This window comes from Mastomys coucha, unplaced genomic scaffold, assembly GCF_008632895.1.
Source record: "Mastomys coucha isolate ucsf_1 unplaced genomic scaffold, UCSF_Mcou_1 pScaffold21, whole genome shotgun sequence".
Taxonomy (NCBI): domain Eukaryota; kingdom Metazoa; phylum Chordata; class Mammalia; order Rodentia; family Muridae; genus Mastomys; species Mastomys coucha.
The window spans coordinates 145,715,290-145,741,890 of NW_022196904.1; the positions used below are offsets into that span (position 1 = coordinate 145,715,290).

The 26,601-nt window shown below is 36.6% G+C and overlaps 1 protein-coding gene across 7 annotated transcripts in view; it reads right to left on the reverse strand.

The window, feature by feature from the left end:
* Positions 1 to 26,601, reverse strand: part of Tle4 (TLE family member 4, transcriptional corepressor) — a 145,494-nt gene that overhangs the window by 79,212 nt on the left and 39,681 nt on the right. For 5 of the 7 annotated variants that reach the window (XM_031389837.1, XM_031389831.1, XM_031389832.1 and 2 more), the window contains exon 6: positions 14,149 to 14,223. The exons of the other annotated variants lie outside the window; for them this stretch is intronic. In XM_031389837.1, coding sequence (XP_031245697.1) covers positions 14,149 to 14,223 — 75 coding nt within the window. The remainder of the gene's footprint in view (positions 1 to 14,148; positions 14,224 to 26,601) is intronic. 7 annotated transcript variants of the gene reach the window in all.

Genomic DNA, 26,601 nt, shown 5'->3' on the forward strand with positions numbered 1-26,601 from the left:
GAGAAGACCAAACCTAAGGATAATAGGTATAGAAGAGAGTGAAGAATCCCAATGTAATGGGTCAGTAATATCTTCAACAAAATATAGAAGAAAACTTCCTAACCTAAAAAAAGAGATGCCCAAGAACATACAAGAAGCCTGCAGAACTCCAAACAGACTCGACCAGAAAAGAAATTCCTCTTGTCACATAATAATCAAAACACCAAATGCACTAAACAAAGAAAGAATTTTAAAAGCAGTAAGGGAAAAAAGGCAAGTAACATATAAAGGCAGGCCTATCAGAATTACGGCAAATTTCTCACCAGAGACTATGAACGCTAGAAGATCCTGGGCAGATGTCATACAGATCCTACAAGAACACAAATCTCAGCCCAGACTACTATACCCAGCAAAACTCTCAATTACCATAGATGGAGAAAACAAGATATTCCACGACAAAACCAAATTTACACAATATCTTTCCACAAATCCAGCCCTACAAAGGATAATAGATGGAAAACATCAACATAAGGAGCAAAACTACACCCTAGAAGAAGCAAGAAGGTAATCTTTCAACAAATCCACACAAACCTAATTCCACCTCTTACAACAAAAACAACAGAAGTGACAATTACTTTCTTAAAATATTAATTTGAAAATTAATATTATCAACATATCCTAATCGATTGACCATTGCAGGAAGTCTGTATCCAAACATCGAGCCTACAATTCATTTCTTGGTGCAGCAGAACTATCAACTCTCAGCTTAGCTACGATGGAGGTAAAATCCTTTGGTGATATGAGGGTCATTGAAATACAGCCTTATTACAATGAAACCCAATGTCTAAAAATTGTTCTTATTTTGGCCTTGTACCACAGTAACAGCCAATATTTTAAAGTCTACTAAATACAAAACAAACAAAAAGACTTTATATATCCATGTTCATTTAAGAAAATACCAGTAGTGATATATTATTTTTAAGTATACAGTTAATATGTTTGGAGTTATTTAAAATTTATAGAGAAAAATGTATTTTCACTATTGCTGTAGATGAGCACCTACATAAGACTGTTAAATTGATTGTTGTTTTATAGCAAACAACTTTTATAATACTTATTTTTATTGTTATAATATTTTATAAATTTTAAGGAATATGACAAAAAAGATATTGTAAGTATTGAAGGGGGGGTCTCTGGGAGGAGCGGTGGTATAAAAGGGAAACAAGAATGCGATTCAATTATATTTAATTGAAATATGTTTTTAAATGTTAACAAATTCAGATAAATTGAAATCATGTAACTTTTCCCATCATAATGCAATAAAAGTTTTTTAAAAAAAAAAAAGAAGCATGATATGGATCAAGATAATGCAACCAATCTATGAAAGTGACATAAATCAGATAATTAGTTAGCACACATTAGTATGTGCATCAGTCACATTCATCCCACTTCCCTCCCAACACTGAGCCCTGAGCCACCCTGATAATGTATTTGAAACTAAAGACAATATGCTCACTGTAAAAGGGAAGGCAGTCGAGAGCAAATAGAAAAATGACGGCACTCTAACAAGCAGTAGAAGTGGAGGACCCATTTCTACCCCTTCCTCCTTGTACAACCCTTTACAGAAGTTACTTCTTGATTCTAAGTTGTGTTTCATTATTATAAAGTTATGTGACTATTTCTCCAGAGTTCATGTAAATATTAAACCAAACATATGTAAATGTTTATTAACATAGCATTTGAAACAAATAACAAATAACCAGAAGATTTCAAAGGTAAAGAATAAAAACCTAGGGCTGGAGAGATGGCTCAGCAGGTAAGAACACTGACTGCTCTTCCGAAGGTCCTAAGTTCAAATGTCAGCAACGACATGGTGGCTCACAACCACCCGTAATGAGATCTGATGCCCTCTTCTGGTGTGTCTGAAGACAGCTACAGTGTACTTATGTATAATAATAAATAAATCTTTCATTTTAAAAGCCTAGAAATGTAATAAATCTAGGGAAATAACTAGAGTTAAAAAGGACCCTAAATTCTAAAATAATAATTCCATAATCATTAAAGTAGGTTTATAATGTTAAATTAGACAAATTAGTAGCTATTAACTCCAGCCTTGAATTTTATAGAAAAGAAACCTTAAGTGACATTACTAAGATCTGACACTGCGGTTTGCATATTTCCTACTAGTCTACATTTCCTCTCTACCTGGGCTCAATGCTGTAGAGGAAAAAGTCAAGTAAAAGTTCAAAATACAGAACATCTATAAATTTACTAAATATTATAAGCCATATTACTTTTAAAAATAGTCCTTAATATTTGTTTTATAAACACTTATTGAAAAAATGAGATACCTAATGCTTTGGCACAGTGGCTATAAAGTGAACAAGACAAGAGTGACACACAAATCAATACTAAGTGCTATGAAGAAAATACAAGAGGCTAATGGCACAGAGACCAAAGGGGATGACACATCCATAAAAAGGGCTGCCAGCCAGGAAGGCTTTTCCTGAAGCCAAGCCATCTGAATGAACACGTGAAGAAAAGCACTAAGACAGCATCATTAGGACATGACGGGGGCACTGTGGAGGACAGAGAGCTGCCACACAACCCTCACCAAGAACATGTGGGAGCTGCTTATCAACTCTTAATAAGTCTGTAGGCCCTGTGAGATACTCAGATTTCCCTTAGAAATTTTCTTAAGTGAAGCCAGGTGGTGGCGCATGTCTTTCCCAGCACTTGGGAGGCAGAGGCAGGTGGATTTCTGAGTTCGAGGCCAGCCTGGTCTACAGAGTGAGTTCCAAGACAACCAGGGCTATACAGAGAAACCCTGTCTTGGAAAAAAAAAAAAAATTCCTAACCAAAATGGTCAATGACCAGAAAATTTTAAACAAAAGTGCAATGAGATCTTATTTACATTTTAAACAAAGATCACTGAAGCCTTGGTCCACAAATTAAAGGAACAACAACCATCACCACCACCACCACCACACAAAAATCAAAACCCCAAATTCCCATCATATTAGAAAGCAGCTATGACGGACTAGAGCAGTAAATATAGGATTATATTACACAGCACTTTTAACAAAAGGTTTGTATATTCACCAAACAAAATAAAACCCACCACCATAATAAAAATAAACTTAAATGAACCTAAACTTAAAACTTCTCAAAGAAAAAAATAGGAAAACCTATTTGTGATGAGTTAAGTATTACTTATAGACAAAAATAAAGTAAAAACTATACAAGAAAAATAAACAATTATCAAGCTGGAATTAACTCAATTTTTAAAAAATAAAAGTGTGCTCTTAAACATAGCAGCTCATGACTGTTAACTCAGGACTAAGCAAGCTGAGGCAGAATGATGCATGTTTGAGGTTAGTCTGGATAAAAGTGTATCCTCAGTGAATATATGTGACAAAAACATAAAATATTTATATCTAGGATATTAAAAGGCAACCAGAACTTATAAATGACTGGAGGAAAAGGGTAAAGATATCATTAGACGCTTTTTGAAGATAACAGAGATAGCAACCTACATAAAAAGATAACATCATTGTGGTGGTTTGACTATAATGGCCTCACAGGGATTGGCATTATTGGGAGGTGTGGCCTTGTCGGAAGACAGTGTGTAACTATGGGGTGGGCTTTGAGACTCCTCCCTAACTGCTTGTAAGTTAGTCTTCTCCAGTCTGTCTTTCTCCCTGGATGTTACCATGCCCCTGCTTTGATGATAATGAATCTAACCCCTGAACCTATATAAGCCAGACATAATTAAATGTTGTCCTTTATAGAGTTGCCTTGGTCATAAGTGTTTCTTCACAGCAATGGAAACCCTAAGAAATCATTAAGATTTATGAAAAAACAAAACAGAAATGCACAGCAAACACCACTAACTAAAAAGCTGTGATCCTAAGTGTTGATGAGGATAAAAAGCAAAGACTCTCTAGACCTATCAGCAAGACGGCGGAATAGCAGGGTCACTGTGGAAAACAGTATCCACTTACAAATTGAAACACACTCAGCATATCACTTACCTAGCACTTTCACTTTTACGTAATCACCCAGAAGAAATGAAACATTCACTTTAAAAAATGTGGATGTGACTATTTCTTATAGTACTATTCTCAATCTCTCAAAATTGAAGACAATTCCTTTGCCCTCTGAAAACTGGCTGAATAGGCAGGCAAACTGGACTACATTCACAATGGAGAATCACTCAGCAATACATAAGACCCTTGCTATGGACAGAAGCAAGTAACTACATGGCCATGTCTCCAAGGTCTTATGTACAAGTAAGAGGCATTTAAAAGGTTATATAATAACAAGTCCACGTACAGTACATTCTCCAACAAGCTCACTTTGAGAAAAAAACAACTTTTATTACAAAGGGGATGAAAGAGGAAAAGAAACTGTCTGCAAAAAGAAAAAAGGGGAACGAAGGGTAGGGAAAGCTTACTTCCTGACTGTGGTGGCAGCTCTACAACTATATTCAGCTGTCAAAATCCATACACCACACTAAACCTTAAAAGAACATTAAATGTCAGTAATGAACATATATTTTTGAATTCTTAATTCCAGACATCTAAAAACTTTTATCTACAAATATAAAAAGAATACATGAGTATTTTTAATTCTCATTAGTGTCTTAGCCTCATTTTTGTCTTGCTTTAAGAGCCTTCCAAACAATTATTTTGAAAATAAAATATACAGAGCTGGAGAAATGGACCAGTAGTTAAGAGCAATCATTACTCTTGCGGAGGATCCATGTTCAATTCTCAGCACCAACATGATGGCCCACTAATATCCCTATCTCCAACTCAAGGGGATCTGATGTTCTCGTCTAACCTCAGTGGGTACCAGGCATTGACATAGTGCAACAGAAACATGCAGACAAAATGTTCATATACATAAAATAAAATAAATAAGCCTGAAAAATTAAAAAATACTTATCTTTAAAGAAAGAAAATAGGACTGGGTGGTGATAGTAGAAAAAGAAAAAAAATAAGATGTGTAAAAAGTAGATTTGTGGAGTAAAATATAAAACCAGAAAACTTACAACTCCCAAATCCTAAATAAGATAGATGTAATTTTGAGGCTTCATGTCAAATGAAAATACTAAACAAGGTATTGTGAAGGCACCAGAACAATTGCTGAATTGATGAACAGAAATATGTGGCAACTAACTTACTCTCACAGTACTCACAGAAGAGTCTAATCTTTTCACAAAAAGACAGTATTGATTACACAAATGCACTTTTCAGTAGAAGAAACCTAAAATTAGTTCCTTAGGAATTCTGAGTGTTCAAATTAAAAGACCTTACACCTTTCCCAAAGTCCCAAGAGTCATGCACAAACAGTATCTTGCTCCAGGAGAGTAAGTCTCTCCCTTACAGCCCATGTTTGCTCTCCTCTCTCAATTTTTTGAGGGATACAAAAGCCAGGCTGAGCCACAAGCAATAAGACCTCTCTGAATGGCAGCTGGTGACGCTGCATGGAGAAATACCACAAGAAGTCATCAGAGAAAAGTGGAGGGCCAAAATATACATATAAATACACACACAATACATTCACATATACATACAAAGTGTATGTATACTATATATATACAACATATATATATATATATATAAAATAGAGATTAAAAATTCTGAACTGCCAACCTACACACTAATTTGAGCAAACCTGCTTTCTCTGTGTAATAGTGAACCCAGTCTATGCACAGGTTATCAAGCTCAGATTAGTAAATCTACTAGCTTTTCTCCCAGTGGAAGCGGTTACCCAACCCTAGACAATTTCTATAACTCTGGTGAGACTGTGCTCATTTCCAAGTGAGCTATATATTATGTAGTTATTAGTAGAAAGAGGGGAGGGAGAGAAAGAGTAGGGAGGGGAAGGGAGGACAAGAGAAAGGAGGAAGGAAGGGGAGGGAGGGAGGAAGAGAGGGAAGGAAGGAAGGAAGGAAGGAAGGAAGGAAGGAAGGAAGGAAGGAAGGAAGGAAGGAAAGTTCCTCCTTAAACAGAAAAAATAAGAAGTATTTCAGGTTAGCAACAGTTTGGAAAGGAGATAAATTTACTGGTTTTCTAAGTGAGAAGCTTTCCAAAAAAAATTAATTGAATATACACCACAAGCAACAAATAAGAAATTATACACCTAACATGGAAAGTTTGTGAGCTCTGGGAAGTGAAAATTGAGCTGAAAATTATTTAAATATATGAGAGCCTTTGTTACAAAAGAAGAGAAATCAAAGCCTCTTACGAGTCTCAGCAAACTGCAGCAGAAAGACTGAATTGTGACTACATCACTCAATACTGCAGCTCCTTTTTCCAAGGAGGAAAAATAGTTTATCAACATAAACTACTTGAACTACTTGATGCAAAACTGCTTTAGTTTTAAGCATCACCACAGCTCACATATAAGCTGAGGCCTAAAAGTGCGTAACGCCCAGGGTTAGCTGCACAGTACCCTTTCCCCCAGCACAACCCTCAGCCAAGCTTCTTAAACTGTGGGTGAAAACAGACAAACAAAAGACCACAATAAAATGTTTCTAAAAGCAATGACCAAAATTTAAAATGCATTATGGACCTGAGGTATTTCTGGCAGTGCTCTCCTATACTATGGCATGGAAATATACTGCAGCCTTGGTTTTAAACACATCAAGTCACACAACACCAGTAAAAACAGCCTAAAATACTTCAGCTCATAATTGAGATTGCGGTATGCTACAAACTGCAGTTTTTTACTATACATACAAAATGTTCTGCTCTTATAAAAACATAACGGTCTAATTAATTACAGAAAATAAAGATTTTAAATATTTTTCTATTATTCTTTATCATGAATATCTCTGAATTGTACTATGTTAGAATGTTTGATTTTGGGGCTGGCGAGATGGCTCAGCGGGTAAGAGCATGGACTGCTCTTCCGAAGGTCCTGAGTTCGGATCCCAGCAACCACATGGTGGCTCACAACCACCTGTAGTGAAATCTGACGCCCTCTTCTGGTGCGTCTGAAGACAGCTACAGTGAATTACACCAGAGCAAGCAGGGCGCACAGGTCCTGAGTTCAATTCCCAGCAGCCACACACAATGGCTCACGGCCATCTGTACAGCTACAATGTACTCATACACATAAAATAAATAAAATAAATCTTTTTTAAAAAAAAAAAGAATGTTTGATTTTAGCATTTGCTGTAGGAGTTGCTGACTTGAGTTCACAAATAATCACCAAGTGAACTCTGCTTAGAATTAAGACAGATCCCAATAGTTTCTGAAGTCCCCCTAAGCTGATCATTTTGTTCTGTTTATGTGAAGTGGAATTTCAAGAACTAAGTATTATAAAACTAGAATACTGATCAACTCTGAAAAACTCTGAACTGCTCTACACCTTATATTACCAAATACTCAGCCAATATTCTTTACATAAAAATAAGTATATGTATCTCATTAGTATGCAAATTTTCTTTAATCTCACTAATTAGTAAAACTATATACATACATATACATACACGCAACACCAAAGAACTACTTTATGAACTACTTTATGGTGAATTTCTTTATGATTTATTAACAGTAAATGCTTTACTTGTGTATCTTTATCCAGAACTACATAAACATGCCTTCAATGAAAGGGGTTGAAAATACAGTTTAAGAAGTCTTGGTCTCCAAAGCCTTTAAGCTCCAGGAGTACTATTCAGGGAAAGCAATAGCCAAGTTGAAATAGCAATCTCTGAGAAAACACGTATCTACTTTATATCTCATCTTAAAGTTTCATATCAAATGCAATAGAAAGTAACAGTAGTAAGGACTAAGGAGAAAAACAAAATGACTGACCATAGGTTTGCTTATATTTTAAAAGTAACTTAAATTGTAAACGCTGAGCTGTTAAAGACTGTTTACACGTAGACCTGGCATCAGAAAAAAGCCACAATTCTTACATGTGACCCAATAATCTCCCTACGTGATAAAGCCCATTCGCAAACTGATACCTATGAAGCTAAATCCTGAGGATGATATAAATTCTAGTAAAGGAAAGGCTAACACATACTGCTGTACTCTTTCTTTAAACAATGGTGTTGGTGTTGAAGGAAAGGGGATTGGGAAAAGGAGGACGTATTCTTAAGTTTATGGCTATGGTGTGCAACTCACTGCCATCCTGCTGAGACTCTTTGAAGAATCAATTTTTATAAAGCATCAGAGGAAAGAAAGCAAGCCCTTGCTATCTGGCCCCCTTAAACTATGGCACATATTTTAGCAGCAACATACAGAGAGATGTGTTAATGGAATAAGATGAGCCTAGGAAAGACAACTTCAGTAGTTTGGGATGATAGCCATGCTCAGTATAGGAGGATGGCAAGACAAATCAAGGCCTTTGATGGCTTGTTATTGAACATAAAGAAATAGAAAAAGTATTCTTGGATATTTACTACATTTTGGCTTTTGTTAAAAAAGTAAGTAAGCTATGCTTTAATTTTACATCAAGGTTTATCTTACTAGAGGTTCATATAACATTCATAGTTATATACATTATACAATTCTTATAAAAGGGAAGAAATACTGTAACAATATTACTATAAATGCATACAATTATTACAGCAGTTGTTTTTCTTTATCCTAGTTAGTTCCCCAATAACAACACAGAAAGACTAAGATTGATTTACAACTTAAAAGCACAACAACTAGGCATTTTCTATTCTAATCCTCTAATCTAATCTGGCTACCTCTCAACCAAAATCCCCAAGATACTTGAATTTTTTTTGTATTGGTCTGGCTCTCTGGGCTTTAGGTGTGTTCTCTCATGATGTCTCTCTACACGGATTACACACGATGAACCCTTTCTTCTTCTTCCCTCCCTCCCTCCCTCTCTCTCGACCCTCCCCTGGCTGGTGGAAGACCCTCCCTATTTCTTTATTGCTTAATTATTGGCTTTTCCAGCTTTTATTGGCAAGGCAAAGAATAAATGGGTGAAGAACTGTTCACAGAAATTTGAGGCAGGAGATTTTTAACATAAGCACTACATGACTGAAACCAGATAATATGGGAAAGAGAAACCAGCATTTGAATAATACAAGAGTAGTAAACTTTACATAATGCATAATAACACTATGCCTACAGGATACCCCACACAAACTAGTTTTTATGATGACTTTAAATTTTAATTGTGTACATGCAAGGGTGCCCTTCAAGGGTAGAGGTATGAGGCCACCCTGAGCTGTAGGAGTAAGAGGTTGCTGCCTAACGTGGATGATGCTAAGAAGCCAAACTCAGGTCTTCTACAATAGTTACTGCTCTTAATGCTGAGCCAGATGCACACACTTATTTCACATACCCTATACATTTACGCCCTTAAGGTTTGTATCTAAAGACTTATTATTTTAAAAGACCTACTAGAAAGTATCACAATGTTTTACCCCAATGCATTTGAAACATAAAATGGTAGTTCTGAAATTTATAATGGCAAAGAAGGGACATATTTTCTAAATTGTTGTATGGGACTCAGCCCTAGAATGTCAATCTGAAATAAACAAATGCATATTCGTGGACACACACACACAAAATGAGAGTCAGAAGAAAAATAAGTACACAAGGTTTATAACTCAGTAAGGGTCAATCATACAACAAGGACAACGAAGTGTTAAGACAGAAAATAGAAACAGTAAATATTGCCTCTTTAAAAAAAATAATTCAAACACATAGGATAGTAAAAGGCAAAGGCATTTAAATCATTTCTTTAGTAATACAAGTAATATTTAAATAGATTTAATAGTGCTGCTCCAAACCAATGAATTATGGGTTTAAAACCTATTAAAATGTAATGTTTTTTTCCTGAGCTGAGAGGAGAGAGATTTAAATCCACTGAATTTTAATATTTCAGCTTGAGCTGCAGGAGGTAGAAAAAGTCCAAATGAACTATTCCATCAGCACCATTCAAGCATGAACATTTTAATCAGTTTTCCTTCCTTGGAGTTCTCTAACACAGTTTACGCTGTCATTCTGAAAGCACTTAACACAGAAAGTGTGAAAAACCACCAAGGCTTGTTATTGCCTTCACAATTGATGGCAAATAATTTTGCAGACTTCCTATCATTAAAATGTCACTGCTAAAAATTGAGGTTCAGCGTTTCTAGTGCTAAACTGCATTTTCCTGCAACACTATGGCATACCTGTTCATAAAGGTTATTGGGATGGGGTATTTTAATGCTTACATTTATATCACTTTCCCCTTAAAATGTTAGCACAGAAATGAGGATGAGGAATTTTTTTAAAATACATTTTCTATTTTCATAAGCCGAGTCTCCTTTTTTTTTTAATGCTCACATTAAGAAACTTTTTCTTAATAGAAGTTTGTTGGAATTCTTATGAGTCTACGTTAGCCTCCTTTATTAAGCATAACCACATTCACACAGCATGCACTGATTATATAGTGTAATGGATTTAAAAAGCATTTTAAGATAGTCAGATGACTCAATTTAATAATACAGGAAATGAAAACATCATTTCTAATTAGATCATATTACTGATTTAAAACTGCAATTTGTGTGTTGTTCCAACAGTGCAATCTCACAGAGATTCTAATTTAAAAACACAGTGGCTAGTAGGACACATGGCAGGACCAAACTACATATATAACATTTCCCCCAGCCCATTTAGGGTAGCTCAAGGAAAGCTTAAATATGAAATCAAAATATAAGACTGTAAACAAATACAAAAAGGGAAATTTTCTGGTTTTCTTTCTTATAATTAAAAGATAAAATGATGTTTAACTTATTTCAATCTATCAACACTTTTAAACTGAACATGACCTGTGAAAGAAATCATTCTAACTGTTTCATTCCATTAAACACAACTAGCTTATTGTCAGAAGAACAGTCACCTCTCCAGGTTTCAGGCTCACTTCAGCATTTTGCATTTAAACTGCATGGATCACTGGTTTGGCTCATTTACCAATGAAGGTAGAATAATATTGCAGAGTTAAAAGGTGCTTCATCAGATTTCATTAAATCTGAAAACATTCCCTCCTGTCTGGATTGTGTGCATACATATAAAGCAGGTGCATATGGAGGGAAAAATAAACGAAGGTCTGCAGTGGCAGAGATGGGCCTTGTGCCTCCTAGATGAAATTCTGTCATTTCTTCTGTGTAAAAATTCACTGCCAATTCCATTCTAACATCTAAGTAAAAAGCTCTAAACCTGACTAGTCATCATTCTGATAACAAATCAAAGTACTACCATTTCCTGGAAAGGTGAGACATCTCAGCCAATAAAGGCTTTGTTACCAAGGCTTCAAAACTGAGGTTAATCCCTACATTCCACATGGTAGCAGGAGAGAACTGACTCACAAATTGCCTTCTAGCCTCTCCAATGAAGATGGCCCAAGTATCCTACCATCCCAACACAAATAAATAAATGGTCTAAAAAAATGTAATGCTACCACTACTTAATATGATGTTCAAGAGGACTGAAAACATGAGTGCATTTAAAATTCCACAATCCTTCATAAACTCTGTGAAACCTACTTACAGAAGACTATCACCATGCTTTAAAAAAAAAAAAAAAAAAAGAATGTCAGCAGTGAATTCATCACATGAGTTTGTAACCAGGTTCCTTCTCAGTTTTTGGTTGCCCAGAATGGCTCCACTCACTTTGTAAGGTCTGTTTTTAAACAGAACAGTCAGATTATGTGATTTTTAACTCCGTTCTTTGTCCCCTATACAAATAGTTTGAAACTCCACAAAATCAATCAATGCCAATACATGCTGTTTTGATACCATGCAGCTCTACTGAATTAGTTTCCTCAAGTAAGTCTTTAGATTACAAAATTAAATTGGCTTTATTTTAATAATTAAATCTATATAGGCAATATCTATTAGTAACAGCTACAACTTATAACTGGTTCTCTAAGAGCAATGACTGTCTCATTCAAAATGAAGTAGCATAAAACAGCCTTAAAAATATACGTGAAATGATAAAGGTAAGGAAACATGATTTTCATCTGCCTTCATTTTTAAGCAACATCTAAAACAATATAGGTCTGATTTAGCTTCATTTTTCCATTGTACAACTTGGTCAGTAGAAGCTAGAAAAGCAAAAATAAATAACAAAAATGCATTGTTTTCCTACAAACAGGTGCTAATCAGATGCAGGTAGGAATTGCTGTCGGTCTTTTAGGTGCTCATGAAATGACCCTGCAAGTTTCTCAGGCAGCACACAGTACAATGCCACTGTATACATTATACTTGAGTATAATGTATACTCAAGTATCAACTGTAACAACTGTAGGTAGGTTCTATTATGTCTGACATGTGAGAGATAATGTAAAAACAAAGCCACACACATACATTCTATCCTGGCATGACCACACATTCACACACACACAAAAAAAATAACTCATGCAAGCAGAATGAGACTAAATATATTTAGACTAACTTAAAATTGAACTCTCTTAGTTAAAAATATATATATACTGCTATTTTCTAGAGTTTTAAGAAAGAAGAACAAGTTATAAAATATTTTCTCTCTACTGCCCTTGGCTTCCCACCTAGCATAAAAATGTGTGGCAAAGATTACTGAGTCCCTTTTGATTTAGCCTTTCCTTTCCAAGGGACACTTTTGTAACTTTTTTTTTTAGATGTTTTCTTTATTTACAATATCTCCTTTCCCAGGTTCCCCTCCAAAATAAAATAAAATAAAATAAAATAAAACAAAACAAAAACTGCCAGGCAGTGGTGGCGCATGCCTTTAATCCCAGCACTTGGGAGGCAGAAGCAGGTGGATTTCTGAGCTCAAGGCCAGCCTGGTCTACAGAGTGAGTTCCAGACAGCCAAGGCTACACAGAGAAACCCTGCCTCGAAAAAAACAAAAAACAAAACAAAAAAAAAAAAAAAAAAAAAAACTAAAACACCCACAAACCCCTGTTCCCTCCCCCTGCTCACCTCACCCTCTCCTGCTTACTGGTCCTGGCATTCCCCTACACTGGGGCATAGAACATTCACAGGGCCAAGGTCCTCTCCTCCCACTGAAGAACAATATAAACTAACTAGTACCCTCAGAGCTCCCAGGGACTAAAACTTTTTTTTATGATGTGTGCTAATTTACTAGCATTTTTTTTTCTTGTGGTCAGAGAGACAGAAAACAGACCTTCAAATAATAGCCCATTAAGTAACAAGCTACAATCAGACTACACCAGTGCAGTGATCCTTGAGCTCTGATCTCCTTGCTAAGGGACAGTTGGCATAATTGCAGCAGCATCTTCACTTCAGACTGATTATCAGGCCACCCTTATTTGTATCTTCACTTAGCAATTTGAATTTTAATGAAAGTAAATGGAATAATTAGCATTTCAAAGTGTGTTTGATACACTGAGGAAAAAAGAGAAGACTTCTTCGTATAATTTATACACAACAGGAAGTATTTGGGAGGGAGCAGGAAGAAAGAAAGGGAGTCTTCTTTAGAATGTGCCAAAGTGTGGCTTGCACTTCTGCATAAACTGTTCAGTACCAGACTGTTCACAAACAAGAATTCTCTTTGTTATTGTTTCTAAGTTTATTAGCTGTGATATTTAGAGCTGGAGTGAATGCCTAAACCTATGGGTCCAGCAGGTTCTAGAAAAGACCACTGTCACCACTGCCAGCTAGGTTTTCCAACTGTGCCACAGACTTTTTTTTTAGTTCATCTACTATTTCTCCTACATATGGGCATATAGCCTATTAGAACCACTCATCACAAAGGAGAAAAAGTAGGAGAGGATATATAAAACTGCATATTTTACTAAAATATTAAGTAATCACTTGTGATTACTTAATCACAAATTAAGGCAATCTAAATCATTTGTGGAAAAAAAAATCAGGTCATTTGTAACATCGGAGCAACCCTGTATCTTTTTTTTTTTTTTCCTGTCTAGTTTAGCAACAGAAACTAATGGCAGAGTAAAGAAACATGAGAAAGAGCTATCCAGTCTCCTCAGGGGAGGTTGCAGGAGCCAACTTAATTAGTAAACTGGTCCAAAGCTTCTGAGAAGCTAGCAAATGCCTCAGGAGACTGAAGGGGAAGAGCTTAATTCACTGTGGTCATCTACTACTTTTTGCCCCTTTGTGGGAACAAAACTTAAAAAGAGAAAAGCAAGAAAGCTAAGGACACACACTAAGATCAGAGCTAAAATGGAAAGGCCACGTACCCCAATGATGGCGTTCAGTTCTGCCATGGTCACCTGCTTGGCCCGTTCCACAGCCTGCACCACTTGTTGCTGGTGCTATAAATGAAGATCAGAAACAGAATACAATTATTTGTTTTCTACTCAGTCAGAACAACTTTTCCTAATATGTCCTCTAACTTTACATGCAAAATAGCATTTGGGGGTCTCTAGATTTCCAAATAAAACCCCCAGGTGGTAGATGACTACTGGAGATGTCCAGGGTCATCAGGAATAACAAGTTGTCAGATGTACACAACTCTATGCTCCTGGAAGATGCCTCCTACATTTGATTTGCACTGTCTGCACAGACTCCATTCTCAGGCCAAGAGAGCACTCTAAGCAAACATCTGCCAGTACTGAAGACAAAGCTCAACTCATCCCACCTGTTTTTTTCTCCTACTCCCCTTTCTCTACACCACCTACAGGGAAAACTAGTCTTCCAGTATTCCCCACAAGTACTAATTTGTAAATTCTTCTCAGGTGTTTATTAGCATGAACATCAAAAGGTTATTTCTAATTCCATGTTCTATCTATCCTGGAAGTGTAAAAGTCTATGTTTGTATATCTGTCATAAAGGGTTTCATGCTTAGACAAATATGCAAATGAAATTGAAGTACCTCATGTCCTTTTAAAAAATACAATAGGAAAATTAAAACCTAGAACTTTAAATTATTTCTTTTTTTAGAAACACTAGTGTCATTACTATTGGAAAAATCTCTCCACCCTTGATTCATTTCCAAAGATAATAAGTAATAACTGATGCTAGTAAGTTTTGTAATAGTGGTAAAAATAAAAAAAACTAACACAGAAGTATTTACATGGGACAGTCACAAACCTAGACATACACTAATGGTTATGTAAGACCCTCAGTATAAACATCACCCCAACTCAACACACGTGAAGAGTCTGGTCTACAAAACTCACATGTGGTCTTTGGAAATCTTTCAAGTAGCTTTAGCAAATAAAGGACCAAAAGCTATATTACAGGAATTTCTCTGTGTGGTCAGAATAGGCAAGTGCTAGTTGATCTCTGGTAAAATTTTAGCATATGTTCTTCACTGATGTAAAGTAAATACATGGTTCAACTATAAAACTGCGTACAGCATGCAAGGAGCTCACCAAACGGCGTTTTCCCTTACTGTCAAGCTTCCACTTCAAAACTCTCAAACACATATGATACTATAACTTAACTTCTACTTCTGATCTGAATATAGGCATGAGAGGGATGTTCTGTGGGAAAGGAAACTGCCTTACATTAGTTAAATATTAAGATGTTTTCACGCCCTTTTTTTTTTTTTTTTTTTTTTTTTTTTTTTTTTTTTTTTTTTTTTTTTTGTTTGGTTTTTCAAGACGAGTCAGGGTTTCTCTGCATAGCCCTGGCTGTCCTGAAACTCACTCAGTAGACCAGGCTGGTCTCGAACTCAGAAATCTGCTTGTTTCTGCCTCTCAAGTACTGGGATTAAAAGCATGCACCACCACTGCCCAGCTCATCCTTTGGTTAATACAAAAATGTAAACAACAGATTAGTACCTTTTAATTTCCCACTAAAAACTAACCATTAAATGATATACTTGTTAATTATTTTTAATTGTAGGAGTTTCAGTTTCAAAGCTTGGTCTTTATAAAGAGTTATCTTCTACTTTTTCATATTTCCTAAAATGAAATAATTCATTTTCTCTTTCTGAAATGAAAGTCTTGAAATGGATAGTGAAATAGCTCAGGATACCAGTAAGTTGCTTGTCGCAAAAGAGTGAGTAGATGTAAACTGTATCCCCCCATCACATGCTGGCCAGCCAAGACAGCATGCTCTTCATTCCAGCACTAGGGAGGCAGAGAAAGGACTTCCACAGCCAGTACAATCAATTGGCAAGGTCCAGGTTCAGTGAGAGACTGTCTCAAAATATGAGGTGAAGGGGGAATGAAGGACACCAGTCTTCAATCTCTGACTTCCACAAGCATATATACACATATGCACACAAACAAGTATGTAGACACAAACACATACATACACAAACCTAGAAGGAATAACTTCATCCTATCTTTAAGGCAGTCTGACCTCATGCCATGTTTACTGAGCATGTACTATGTTCCAAGCTCAAAGCCTACTTTAAACTTATGATAGTTTTCAATGCGGTGAGAAGCAGCAGCACTTACAAAGTGGAGATTTAATATTTCATTCATTTTTAAAATGTGTATATGTATGTTTGTGTCCGCCTGTGGGTGTGTGCCCTGGGAGACCAGCAGTACTGAATCTGCTGCAGGTGCTGGAGTTACAGGCAGCTGTGAAGCTTTCTCATGAGTGCTGGAAACCACTCTTTAACCACTGAGTTATCTCTCAAGCTCCCTCCATGCATGATTATGCAGAAAGAGTAACTAACTTTCCACCTATTACTTGCAACATTCAAGGATGGCTGCATAAAATTTCCAAGAAAGTCAAGCAAAAGATAACATTTACACTCATCTACAATGCACAGCATTTCTCTACTCACGCATTCATTCACTTACTATTGTGTGCTCAAGCTCCTACCATTGCCATATCTCTATCTACTGAAATAGTTCCTTTATTTAATAATTAAATATTCAAAAACAATTACCTGGGACAGAGATAACGAACATATCTACATAAGGCCCTTCTAGCACCAGGACTGTTGTACAACTATTACTTAGTTGTATCCCAACTGCTAAGATAGGTAAAGATGCCTCAGGTAGCAAGGCTCTATGGCATTAAAAGCAAGTACATTTTTGAGAAAACTCAATTTACTGATCTGCCATCAGATCTGACAGTAACTTGTTAGGAAGCTAACATAAAAATGGAAGTCATGATTCAACTTGTCTGCTTTGACAGTAATGGCTAAGGGCTAATACAGTTTCTGGACTTTACCTACAGATTGGAATTCAACTTCCCTGTTTCTGTTCACAGTCCATGAAACATTCACTGTTTAAGCACCTTTATAATATAAGCTTGCTAAGGCAAAAAATGCCACCTCTCCTGTTAGCTCTGAAAGCACCAATAACACTCTACCATTACTCACTCCACATCACCACACAGACTGGACACATCCACTAGGTAGTATGAACATTAAAACTCAGGTAGGAAGAGAAGGCAAAAAGATCACAAATGGGAGAAGGTAACTCTTGAGGCAGAAACCCACACTATTCCCCAAAGCTGGCCCAACAAGTATATATTTATTTTTTTTCATTCTCAGATTTTCAGCAAACATGCTCCCTGACTCAGAAAATTCATAAAGTATTTCACACTTTCTTAGAATGCTGATGGCTTTTCCACGCTGCCTATCTGGAGCTTCATGCCTCTGTGGAGCTTCATGCTCTTCTCTTTTTATTCCAGCCCCACTTCCGGATTCTCCTGATATCACACCTCAAGTGGTGACACAGCCAGTCAGCAGAAGGGAACAGTCCTCTCTGTTTCAGCAGCACTACCAAATAAAATGTCGCTGAGGAAATATTAACAAACAAAGGGGATGACTGGGATTTAAGGGAAACAAAATATGTCTAATTATTCCTTAAAATATTGAAAATTATACTCTCTAATATTTAAAAACAAACTGTACTGCAGAAATAATTTTATGACTGCAGAGTTACTGAAAACCATTGAATTACATATAAAATAAAATAAACTTACGGTGTATATAAGAATACTGTGATTTGCCAGGCAGTGGTAGTGCAAACTCTTAATCCCAGCACTTGGGAGGCAGAGGCAGGCGGATTTCTGAGTAAGATGAGAGCCTGGGCTACACAGAAAAACTCTGTCTCAAAAAACAAAAAAACAAAAACAAAAACAAACAAACAAGAAAAAACCTGTGATTTAAAGAATACAAGTGTTGCTGGGGGGGGAGACAAAAATCATCTGCACACTAAATTACTTTTCTATTATTTTCACAAAACTATTTTTAATATTAAGAAAAGCATTGGATGTTTCTTCCATGATATTGAAAGGATATAAGCCCGTGTTGGTACAATACACCTTACTGATAAACAGACCTTTATGAACTAGTTATGTGAACAGTAGGTTTTTCAGAAGGGTTATTTTTCAGAAAGGGTAACAAGGCCAACATCTGTCATATTAGTATTTTGAGGCAGACAAGAGATGTGGTGTTAAATAAGAAAAGTAATGACAAAAATTGTTACAACTTAAAAAAATTTAAGAATTAATGCACATACTGAAAGGAAAAATACTGACAGAAATGCAAAGATGATCAGGATTCTTATAATGAACACCATATTCCTAGCTACAGAGATACAAAAGTAAGACTTATTACTCCCAGTTCATATTCACATACAGCCCACAGACAGAATATAAGGAAATGTAAAACATAAAATATCAAAAGAGGCTTTAGGAGGAAATCAGGAAAGCCTTTGTTTTTTCATTCATTCATTCATTCATCCATCCTTTCATTCATTCATTCAAATATGTATAAAGCTTCTAATATGCAGCAGGCACGGAAGTTAAAACGGTTAAGATTATGTCAACAGACCAGACACCCTGGTCTCACAGTTTAAATTCTACAAAGAGGGGTTGAAGAAAAAGCTCAAGGTTAAGAACACTTTTTGCTCTTGCAGAGGAGCTGGGTTTGATTCTCAGCATCTACATGGTAGCTCAGAACCATCTCTAACATCAGTTCCAGTGGATCCAATACTCTTTTCTAGCTTCCATGGAAATGTATGTAACACACACACACACACACACACACACACACACACACACACACACACACACTTTTATGAGAGGCAAAACTCTCATAAATGGAAAAATAAATAGATAAATCTAAATTTTAAAAACTCTATGAAGAAAGATGGGGAATTAATACTCAAAAAGCTCTATAATTACTACTGGGGAATAATTTCCTAGAGAAAATTAGAGGATGTTATGCAATCATTTATCAAGGAAATATCTTAATCTAATCTAAGTATTAGAGGATGAGTCCCTAAGGAAGCTGACCTGACAGCTGAGACTAGAAGAACTTCTTAGGATGAAGAATGAGAAGAAAAGAAAGAAAAAGAAAAGGAAAACAGGCAAAAGGAGAAACTTGACAAAGGTCTGTGAAGTCGAAAGAAGCTGTGGGTGACTGAAGGAGAATGGGTTGAGGAACTCCAAAGGACAGGCAGAGTAGGATGGAAAGGGCATTTAGGGCAGGCAAAATCTCTTTAAAGTAAGAGAGGCATTCACAACAAAGGCAGATGCATGGAGATAGAGAAGTATGACAGAAGTATCTCTAGATATGCACATATTGGTAGGAATAAAATCTGAAAAAAATGGAATATGTCCATCAGTATAGGGCTTTGCATGACATGACAAACAGCTGTACTTTATCCTGATAGAATGTGACACATTATTAAAATGTTTTAGGCCACTGAATTCTATCAGTTTCTGGAGTTTAGTAAGATGGATCTTACTGAAGGCAGGGGTGGGAAGTGAACAAAGTGAGGACAGCTAGAGAGTCATGTAATATACCAGGCAAAAGATATTCAAGGCAGAACTTAACCAAATGCTCTTCCTAATAGGAAGCATTTGCCAAGTGTAGATAAATGCCACCCATTTATCATAATTTGGCTCTAGGAAGAAACTTTAGAGATTCTGAGACTCAGATACTAGGCTTTATTAAGCATCAAACAAGACTCTGAAAACCAAATGCTGTCTGGGTTGGTATGGGAGAACTGCAGTACCACCCACAGGTAAAAACTATTAGTATATCCACTAGTTTACTCCCCTCTGAAGTATTCTATCCAGTTAGTCACTCTCTGAAAAGAACTCATGATATCTTACTAATAAGCTTTTTTATTAGAGAATAATGAGCCATAATACTATAATTTAAAATCTGCTTTCCCAAAGCTTCCACAGGCCCCAACTTTTTCTCTGAATTTGCATCTGAAAATAGTATAATAGGTCTTCAACTTACTTCCCTTTCAGGTTTAAAGGTTCTTAGGTCATTCAATGGCTCTAATGTTGTTCATTCTTCATGTCATACTCAATGTGGATAGAACACAAAACTCCAGGTGCAACTGAACAGATCAAGTTCAAGTGAAAATACCACTCAATGCTTTGTAAGTCTCATTGAAATCCTACTTTATCTACTAAGGAATTCTTACTAAGTTTACAGTAATTTAAACATGCAATTTAAATAAATACACTCCCTAAATCTGCAATTTAAATAAATACACCCCCTAAATCTGCCTGTCCTAGTGTTCTAAAACTGTTTCTCAAAGAAATAGATATTATAAAACATAAATATTACCAACATTTGGTTTCTCAAAGCCACAGTTAAGATGATGAATACATACACATAGCCTACCAAACAATTTTGGCTTGAAACATAGGATCAAAGACTACAGATGTAAACAGAGTTCTCAAAAGAAGAAATACAAATTGCCAATACTCTTCAGTGCTCAACAGACTTAGCCATCAAGGAAATGCAAATTAAAATTTTGAGGCTTCATTTCACTCTGGCTAAGTGAAAAAAATAACAAAAATTCTGGCAAGGATGTGGCAAAAAAGAGCCTCATTCTCTATTAGTGAAAAAAGAGCCTCATTCTCTATTAGTGAAAGAGTAAACTATCAGCTACTATGGAAATCAGGGTGAGGTCTCTCAACAATTACAAACAGAACTGCCACCAAACACACACACACACACACACACACACACACACACACACACACACACACAGGACTCTATTTTATGACAGAGTTACCATCACATCAATGGTTACTGCTGTTCTAGTCACAATACCATCAGACTAGCTGTCCATTACTGGTAAATAGATAATAATGAAACTGCACTAAATATGTACTAATGGAATTTTATTCAAATGTTACAAAATGAATTTATAAGAACATGGATAGAACTGGAAAATATTGGGAAAACCCAGGCTCAGAAAAACATCTTATTTTTTTTTCACTCGTATGCACTATATAACAGTTAGTGTTATATAGTGTACTTATGTGGAGTGTGTGTAGAGACCAAGAAACAAAAAGGGGGGCCCAATAGAAGGTGGGGGTAGAGCTTTAATGAATACAGTAGGATGGGTAACAACACAGGTGATAGGACATTGGACAGGAGAATACTAGGAATGGAAGGCTCTGAGGAGGAATGGGGTCAGAAAGATGGGAGAAAAGAGGGAATGAGAGAGGGGAAGGTTTCAATCACTACTGAATATGTATGAAAATACCATAAAGAAACCTGTTACTTTGTAAAACAATTAAAAAATAAAAAATAGCATAAAAATAACTTCTTAGGTACACTTTGGAAAAGCTGCTCAAGCCTTTCCTTACTCATCATTTTGCCTTGCCTCCTCCCTTCTTCACAAAAGGATACAGAATTCATTTTATTTGTATACCCAAGCTCTATGTTCACTGCTGTCCAATAGAACCTTCTACAATATTCACACTGTTCCATTTGTACTAATAATATGTCTGCCACCAACCACAAATGAATAAGCACTAAGTACTTGGAATATTTCTAGTGTAACTGAGAAAGTAGTTCTTAATTTTCTTAAGCCTTAATTTTATTTTAAATTAACACCGCTACCTCTGTATTAGACAATGCAACTCTGCTTATACTCAAAGTACTTTCAAGTCTATCTTCACTCAAAGATAGTAGGTTTTTCAAACATATATTAATTTTGGAAATATGCATACACAAGGCTGTCAATGCTGCCTTTGGAGGAAAGCCCACACTTAATTAAATTACCTCCCGAGAGTCATCTTTTATTTCCTGAGGTCAAACAGATCATAAGGCTACCATTATGCCACTCAGTTGTGATTAAAACACATGGTCAGGTGAAGCAAGATAATTAGTCAACCAAAAGAACACAGGGGAGTATTATATTCTGATAGCTCAGGGTTTTCAGGCAAAATAAAATATTTTAAATGATGTTTACCCTGCACACACCTAAATGTAAAATTCATAAGTTGGGACCAAATCTTCTGAAGAAGCTCAATGCGTGTGTGTGTGTGTGTGTGTGTGTGTATGTATTATGCACTTCAGGGCATCCTCTGCATAGAATGCATTGGAATCCATTTCCAAAACTGACAAACTAACTCCAACTGTGAGGCAGACTTATGTGATACAGACTGCTGACACTCAAATGTTCTCCTAAGATGGTTGTAGAAGTATCTGTTTGCCTGCCTATCGAAGGTTCTCTGGTGATTTCAGCCAAGTTCACTTACACCAAACCATGCTACCACATCTTAAAACGTTAAGAAGCAATATGAGGAATTAAGGTGGAGCCATTACAGACCGATAACACTGCTACCAGTGTGTATAACCACTGTATTTTGTTCCTTTCCTCTCTAAGGCACAGTAAGAAAGTGACTTTTTTTCAACTTTCATTTCACAATCATTCTGCACATGCAAAATGTGATTCAGAGAAATGCAGAACCAACACACTAAAATAAATGGTGTGGACAATACTCCTCTATCACATGCCCAGAAAGGTTCTTTTTGCATCATGTTAGAAGTAACAAATGTAGACCTGAGACAAAAATGTATGTATCATTTGGAATTATAATTCTATCAAATTCATATGACCTACTATTATGTAACTGTGTTTTATTATCTACTTTTTTTAAAGATTCATTTATTTTCATTATTGGATATTTTCTTTATTTACATTTCAAATGTTAGCCCCTTTCCCACTCCTCCCACCTTCTATCCCATTCCCCGACCCCTGCTTCTATGAGGGTGTTCCCCCACCTACCCACCCACTCCTGACTCCCCACCCTCACTTTCCCCTACACTATGGGCATCAACCCTTCACAGGACCAAGGGCCACCAAGGGCCTCTCTTCCCATTGATGCTCAACAAGGCCGTACTCTGCTACATATGTGGCTGGAGCCATGGATCCTCCATGTATATTCTTTGGTTGGTGGTTTTAGTCCCTGGGAGCTCTGGTTGGTTGATATTGTTCTTTCTATGGGGTTGCAAACCCCTTCAGTTCCTTCAGTCCTTTCTCTAACTCCTCCATTGGGGACTCCATGGTTAGTCCAATGGTTGGCTGCGAGCATCTGCCTCTCTATTTGTCAGGCTCTCAGGAGACAGCTATATCAGGCTCCTGTCAGCACGCACTTTTAGCATCTACAACAGTGACTGCGTTTGATGACTGTAAATGGTATAGATCCCCAGGTGGGGCAGTCTCTGGATGGCCTTTCCTTCGATCTCTGCTCCACACTTTGTCTCTGTATTTGCTCCCATGAGTATTTTGTTCCCTCTTCTAAGAAGGACCGAAGCACCCACACTTTGGTCTTTCTTCTTCTAGAGCTTCATGTGGTCTGTGAGATGTTATCTTGAGTATTCCAAGCTTTCGGGCTAATTTCCACTTATTAGTAAGTGCACACCATGTGTTCTTTTGTAATTGGGTTACCTCACTCAGGATGGAACTCAAGTTCCATCAATTTGCCTAAGAATTTCATGAATTCACTGTTTTTAATAGCTGAGTAGTACGCCATTGTGTAATAGGACAAAATGGTAACCAACAGATTGGTAAAAGATCTCTACCAATCCTACATCTGACAGAAGACTAATATCCAATATATACAAAGATCTCAAGAAGTTAAGACTCCAGAGAATCAAATAACCCTATTTAAAAAGTGGGGTACAGTGCTAAGCAAAGAATTTTCAACTGAGGAATATCGAATGGCCAAGAAGCACCTAAAGAAATGTTCAACATCCTTAGTCATCAGGGAAATGTAAACAACCCTGAGATTCCTGGTCATACCACTCAGAATGGCTAAGATCAAAAACTAAGGTGACAACACATGTTGGCAAGGATGTGGAAAAAGAAAAACACTCCTCCATTTCTGGTAGGATTGCAAGCTGGTACAACCACTCTGGAAATCAGTCCGGCAGTTCCTCAGAAAATTGAACATGGTACCTGAGGACCTAGCTATACCATTCCTGGACATATATCCAAAAGATGTTCCAACATATTACAAGGACACATGCTCCACTATGTTCATAGCAGCCTTATTTATAATAGCTAAACGCTGGAAACAACCCAGATGTCCTTCAACAGAGGAATGGATACAGAAGATTTATTTATTTTTAAGTATGATTGCTCTATCTGCATGGATACCTACATGCCAGAAGAGGGCATCAGATCCCATTACAGATGGTTGTGTGCCACCATGTGGGTGCTAGGAATTGAACTCAGAACCTCTGGAAGAGCAGACAGTGCTCTTAACCACGGAACAATCTCTCTAACCTCCACTGTCTACTTCATAAATGCAATGCAGAAGTCCAAACTAATCTATAAAATTCTGAGGAAACAAACAATGAAACAAAGAAAATTTGTAACTTGATACAACTAGTTAAGAAAACCTAACATGGAAATGGGCAAAAGAGAGCTCTAAACTGTAACTAACTGTACCAGAAAGCAGAAAGTTAAAAGTTAAAGTTACCTTTCCCTTAAGTAAATGTTAGATGGAAGTAAAGGACTAGAATTTTTCACTCATAATTTAGCTTTTATGGTCTAGAAAGCCTAATGATTAGAACATTTCTGTTAAATGTTATAAAGAAAAAGAAACAATTATTTCGCTTATTAAACCAGTACTTATTCAAAATAACAGATGAACAGAAGAAAACTGCTCTGCTCCTTTGTGAGCCCAGACTACAAGTAATTTCATGTCAATGTGAGGTCCAGCCTACATGATGTCTCCACCAGCTCCCAAGGAGCTCTGCCTGTTTAAATAACTTACAAACAAAATATCTAGCTGTGGAGTTCCAAAAGAAGGAAGAAACCAAATATCCATTCTCTTTGGCACTGAATGACTAGAAACAAGCTGTTCAATTTATTGATGGCAAGATTTAAAACAAGGACCATGAGTTTAAGAAATGGGATTTGAGTAGCCACTGCTTATAAGGAACCATGGTCTGCTTTCATTTTGCAGGATTATTTCAGACTGTGGTCTAGAAATGGTTTTCAGAAGTTCAAAGAATAGGTCAGTGAGTGCTAAGACACAGACTGGTCATCTACATCACAACCACATGAGATTCAGTGCTATCCCGATAGACCAGCAAAAAGTTTATGAGAAGTCAGTAAGAACTTGAGCAAAACGGTGTCTTCTGGACATGACAAGCCATGAACTCATGAACTTGCAGCAGCTGAGTCAGCAATCTAGCACAAAGGTGGAAGAAGACAATGAGCCCCTCCCCCTAGCTTAGTAGCTCGGACATATGACACATTTAAGGGAGAGAGAATTAGTTTCCTTTAAGGGTTTGGTGCCTACTAATTCAACCATACTACAGTGGACAGCCCATGCTAAAAAATGAATTTGGGCAGCACAAAGTGGATTTCACTATTAATTAAGATAAGAAAGGATATGAAACTGGGGATTAGGAAAGTGAGAGTGGATCTGGGAGGCATTAATTAGGGAGAGGATATGTAGGGGTATGATCAAAATTCCCAAAGATAAAACTTATATTAAAAATGGTTTGTAATATAAGCCATTAAAATGGATCAACCTAATTCTATAAAACAATAAATTTAAGCAGATTAATCTTTTTTATTTTGTTTTTTTCTAGGCAGGTTTCTCTGTGTAACCCTGGTTATCCTGGAACTCACTCTATAGATCAGGGTGGCCTCAAATTCAAAAAGATCCATCCACCTGCCTCTGTCTCCTGAGTGCTAGGATTAAAGGTGTATGACTCCACCACCCAGCTTAAGCAGATTTTTCAAAAAAAGACATCTTAAAACCAATGACCTACAGTATGATTTTTTCCTGTTTGAGGGAGGAAACTTGGACTTTTTAAATCTCAATGCTTCATGATATATGTGAGACAGTAAAAGAAAGAAAAGTATTTTCCAGCCAGCAAATATGCTACAAAATACAGCAGCCCAAATATAATTTGTCATAGTCTAGTCTTTAACTGAGAAGTATGTTTAAAAATTCTAGGATTAGCCAGGGAGTGGTGGCACACACCTTTAATCCCAGCACTTGGGAGGCAGAGGCAGGCGGATTTCTGAGTTTGAGGAAGCCTGGTCTACAGAGTGAGTTCCAGGACAGCCAGAGCTACATAGAGAAACCCTGTCTCGAAAAACCAAAAAAAAAAAAAAAATTCTAGGATTGTAAATGTTGACAGGCACGAATAAACAGACTCTACAAGTTGTTCAGATAATCTGCATGGTCCACATCTGTTCCTATGTACTTCTTTCCTTTCTATACTGTGTGATATGTCAAGTATAAACTCCTTGATAAGCTACAGTCCAGCTCAATTTGAACTATTGGTATATATAATTTTTACAGCAAAAACTATATGTGTATTATTTTACATATTAGGTTATTAATTAAAATGGGTTTTGCTAAGTACATGGTCATATAGAGTATTTATTATATAAACACACACCACATAATAGCAGTAATAACATGTAACAGCAAAAACAGGCACTATTTTCATCTTATGCATAGCACTGTATCTAAAAGAA